Below are 4,061 nucleotides of genomic sequence, written 5' to 3'. Positions count from 1 at the left end.
GAGTTCAACGCCAAGAATGCACAGTTCCGTATTTTGCCCAGATACAAAGTGAAGTCAGAAGGGGAAGTGGTAAGCTGATGTAAAACACCTCATATTCATATTGATAATAGTCTTCCTGCAAGCATACTTCTTGTTTGGTCCGGTTCTATTCTACTGATTTTTCCTAATCATTGACGAGTTAACTAAAGACTTGTGTGGATGTTCAAACTGCTAAAATAGACGCTGTTTTCTTTGCAAGAGGAAAGATAAATCTAGTTCAAGAAGCATACACACACACACACACACACACACACACACACGCTCACACACACACATGCAGTGAATACAGAAAAAGTAATTGGTATCTTAAACTTTCTATAATATACACGCGTTTCCGCAAGTGGATTGTCATTATAATGCAAGTTGGTTGGTCTATTACGAAATAGGATCCTCTAACTTCCTCGGTATTACCAGTAAATACAACGTGTGCTAGAAGGTACACTTGTGTGTGCATATGTTTTTGTGCATTCATACATGCATAAAATACGTATTTATGGAAGATTAGCGATATAAAAATGTTCTTATATGACCGTATGTTTTGATATGTATTGTTTATATGCGTATAATGTTTCGAGATACTATTGTTGTTGTAGGTGCAACTATTTGACCAAATTGTATTTGAAAGTGTTAAATCCCCAGGACATTTCTTCCATACCAGTGAAAAGTTCCAGATAGACTGCAATTTTGAAGGGTAAGAAAACGTCTTTATTTCCATAGAATTGTGATATTTATTTTGGTTTAAACAAAAAAAAAACAGAATTAGAAGAGACAATATAACTACAAGTCTAGAATAGAAAATAACAAACTGTGCCGTATCGTTCATAAATAGTTCCAGAATCGTCACCAATGCAACGCAAAAACTAGAACATAATCATCCATAACGCACTCTCACTAAACAAGACGGCTGAAATAATGTCATGTTGCAGACACAAAAACAAATTCACCTTTGGGCACTGGTCCGACTACCTCTAACCCCATTCTTGCCCCCACACACTCATATTAAAAGTGGTAACCACATGTATTGAACTACAAATAACCAACCCAAATCAAACATAATTCTCCACATATATTTATATATAAAGACAAACTAAAAGCAATCTTTGGCCATAGCGCGCGTACATACACACGAAGACACAGATATTGAACCATATTTATTGCTCTAAAAGATTAAAACAAGCCTTTAACAAAACATACGCAAATACATGAAACTATTTATAATGCAAACCACTTGACTATGACCAAAAACAAATTCAAAACTTCACATTAGTAATCCCACCCGTAAGATATCACCAACACCAATATGTGATACCCTTAATTTTCCAATAAAAGAAACAAATTTCATTTAGCTTCACAGACAAATTCAATAAGTAACACCACATTACTTCTCATAAAGAAGACATTCAATTCTTCGATCATAGCGAAAACAAAATTCGACATACATTAGCAAAAGTCACTCAACCATGAAACTCCGTTTACAATATGTGATACTCTTAACCGGCCTCTTCTGTAAATGCATGTCTTTAACAGATAAATTCAAAAAGAAACATCACAGTAAATAGCGATACAAATAGATTAAACAGCAAAAAATATGGCCACCTATGCATAGTCCGCACCAACAAAATATAAACCCCAAAAATCTTTAAACTCACCAAAGCAAAATTCATATCAGTAAAATTAATCCAACACAAATGTTAATATCTTGAAACGGAATATTAACCACACTTGCACAGCCTTCTAATCAATGTAACAAACTTGGCCAAAAGAAATAAATAAATAAACAACGTTATTAACAGATAAATGCAAACATTGAACGACTCAATATTTGAAACAACAAAACTCAATACGCACCATCTGATTCAAATAAAGTATAGACAAATCCACAGAAAGCAACTATTGAATAGACAGAAATATAATAGCCAATCAACGGGCGGGAAACTGAAGACAATGAGCAGACACAAACTAGAATTCTACATCCACACATACGCAGTGAGATGTAAGCCATCGCAGTGGATGTAATAGTTCTCACCAGAAGATTGCATCGGAGTGAAACTCGACTCGCGTGATAAACATTCAGTGCAAGTTTAAGTAAAGTACATACTCTACAATATGCATTGAGTACTCCACCTTCATTGGTTCGACACAGTTTAGTGTTTGTATATGTGTGTGGTGTATGTATGCATGTATGTATATGTATATGTATTTATAAATATGCTTGTGTGTAAAATCACGATATATTTTGTTGTTTGGTGCTCAACCATTTCTGCCTATCCACACCTACCTACCTACCATTCCTCGCCACCTTCATTCCTCCATAACTGTCATAAATTTCCTTCTTGTTGATTTTACTAATACTTCCACTTATTATTTTCCACAGTTCAGAACTAAATCTGGGAGTGGAAAAATCTAGTTTCACACTTGTTGGCTGCTACAGAGAGGATCTGGAAGACAATAGATTTGTTCGGGTGAGTTGTTTTGATTATCTGTTTGATATATATTTTGAAGAAGGAGATGGATGTGACTGGTTCGTCATCAGAAAAAAATATAAAGAGTGTAAGTTAGAAAAAAGAGGTTGACAGAAAGAGAAAACGAAACCAGACCAGCGATGGGATTAAGGCCCAAGTGGGAATGTGATTCTAAGGGAGAGTTAAAAGCTAGGAGGTGTGAGATGTGCGTGTACAGAGGAGTGTATCTGCATTTTAAGATTGTAGTTGAAGTTGTGTGCACGTTGTTTACATGTATGTGTGTGTGTGTGTGTGTGTGTGTTTGTTTGTTTGTTAGTACGTATACAGCATGCACGAGTCGTCAGTAATTACTCAGGGCAGGCAGTTGGTGACCTTTATGTAGTAAAATGCATAAAATATAAGCGAAACAGGCGTGCGGCTTAGTTGAAGGCAGATTTACTTCTGCCTTTACAGCTCGTAAAGAAAACGTTGTTGTAGGAATGTACGCAGCACATTTGCTACATCAGTATTATGCGTGCTGAGATTGAAAAGCAAGGACGAATTATGCCTACCTAATCTATACAAAATAAAACATTTTGCATTTTATACATAGTAGTCAGAGTAACCTTCATGATTTTGAGTTAGGTGCATATTTTGCCATGAACGGAAAATATTGCTATCGATCTATTTTATCCAAGGTAGGCAGTGCCTACCTTGCCTACCGAGGCAGCACGTTTCTGATATACATAGAGGTGAGTGATTTTTATACTTCGATAGTCAACAGATTCCACCGCAGCCGTGATTTTGTCTATCAATTCAAAATTGAAAATCAATTTTTTGAAATATGGTTAGAATGAAACAAGAGGTTAATGATAGCTAGTAAGGTGAGACTTCGAAGTCACTCTCAACCTTTACTTTCTAATAATTAGTAACTATATGCTCTACTAAAAAGTACTTAATATTTTTATCTATAACTTGACATAAAACATATTCATATATATGAGTGTGTGTATACTTTTCTATCTATATATGTGTGTATATGTATATTTGTATGCATATAGATGTGGGTATGTGTATGTATGTGCACGCATATTTGTATATGCGTACTACACATGCGCATATGTATCTTTCTAGCTACATGAGCATATACATGTGTTTTTATGCATATACATATAAGTACGGATTATGAGATCAAATGTGTATAAAATATGGAAAACTGCAAAGTATACAATGTTAGTTATCCACTAACTTCATTTCTAACATTCAGGGCAACCATACATTATGCATACATTATGGATTCGATAGAATACTGTAGAAGAAATTTATATTAAAATTTCCTTATTAAAAAAATAGCTTGTTTTAATGTTTTATTTTCCGTATTTTTTCTCTGTTTTTACTCTTATCAAATTCTCAAATTCAAGGGAGGATCTGTGATTCGGTTATTTCACAAAGAACTGGAAGCTTATCTTGTTGCTGAAGGTCTGTTTGACGAAATCATCACCGAAAACGGTAAGCCAATTATACATACATACATACATACATACATACATACATACATACATACATACATACATACATACA

The 4,061-nt window shown here is 34.5% G+C and overlaps 1 protein-coding gene across 1 annotated transcript in view; it reads left to right on the top strand.

The window, feature by feature from the left end:
- The window catches only part of LOC106873492 (inositol 1,4,5-trisphosphate receptor type 3), a 228,934-nt gene that overhangs the window by 105,024 nt on the left and 119,849 nt on the right, over positions 1-4,061 (top strand). The window contains 4 exon segments of the mRNA XM_052974976.1: positions 4-69; positions 633-730; positions 2,414-2,501; positions 3,902-3,989. Coding sequence (XP_052830936.1) covers positions 4-69; positions 633-730; positions 2,414-2,501; positions 3,902-3,989 — 340 coding nt within the window.

This window comes from Octopus bimaculoides, chromosome 20 (assembly GCF_001194135.2).
Source record: "Octopus bimaculoides isolate UCB-OBI-ISO-001 chromosome 20, ASM119413v2, whole genome shotgun sequence".
Taxonomy (NCBI): Eukaryota; Metazoa; Mollusca; class Cephalopoda; order Octopoda; family Octopodidae; genus Octopus; species Octopus bimaculoides.
Note: the sequence above shows the minus strand (reverse complement) of the source record. Positions and strands in the feature narration are given on the sequence as shown.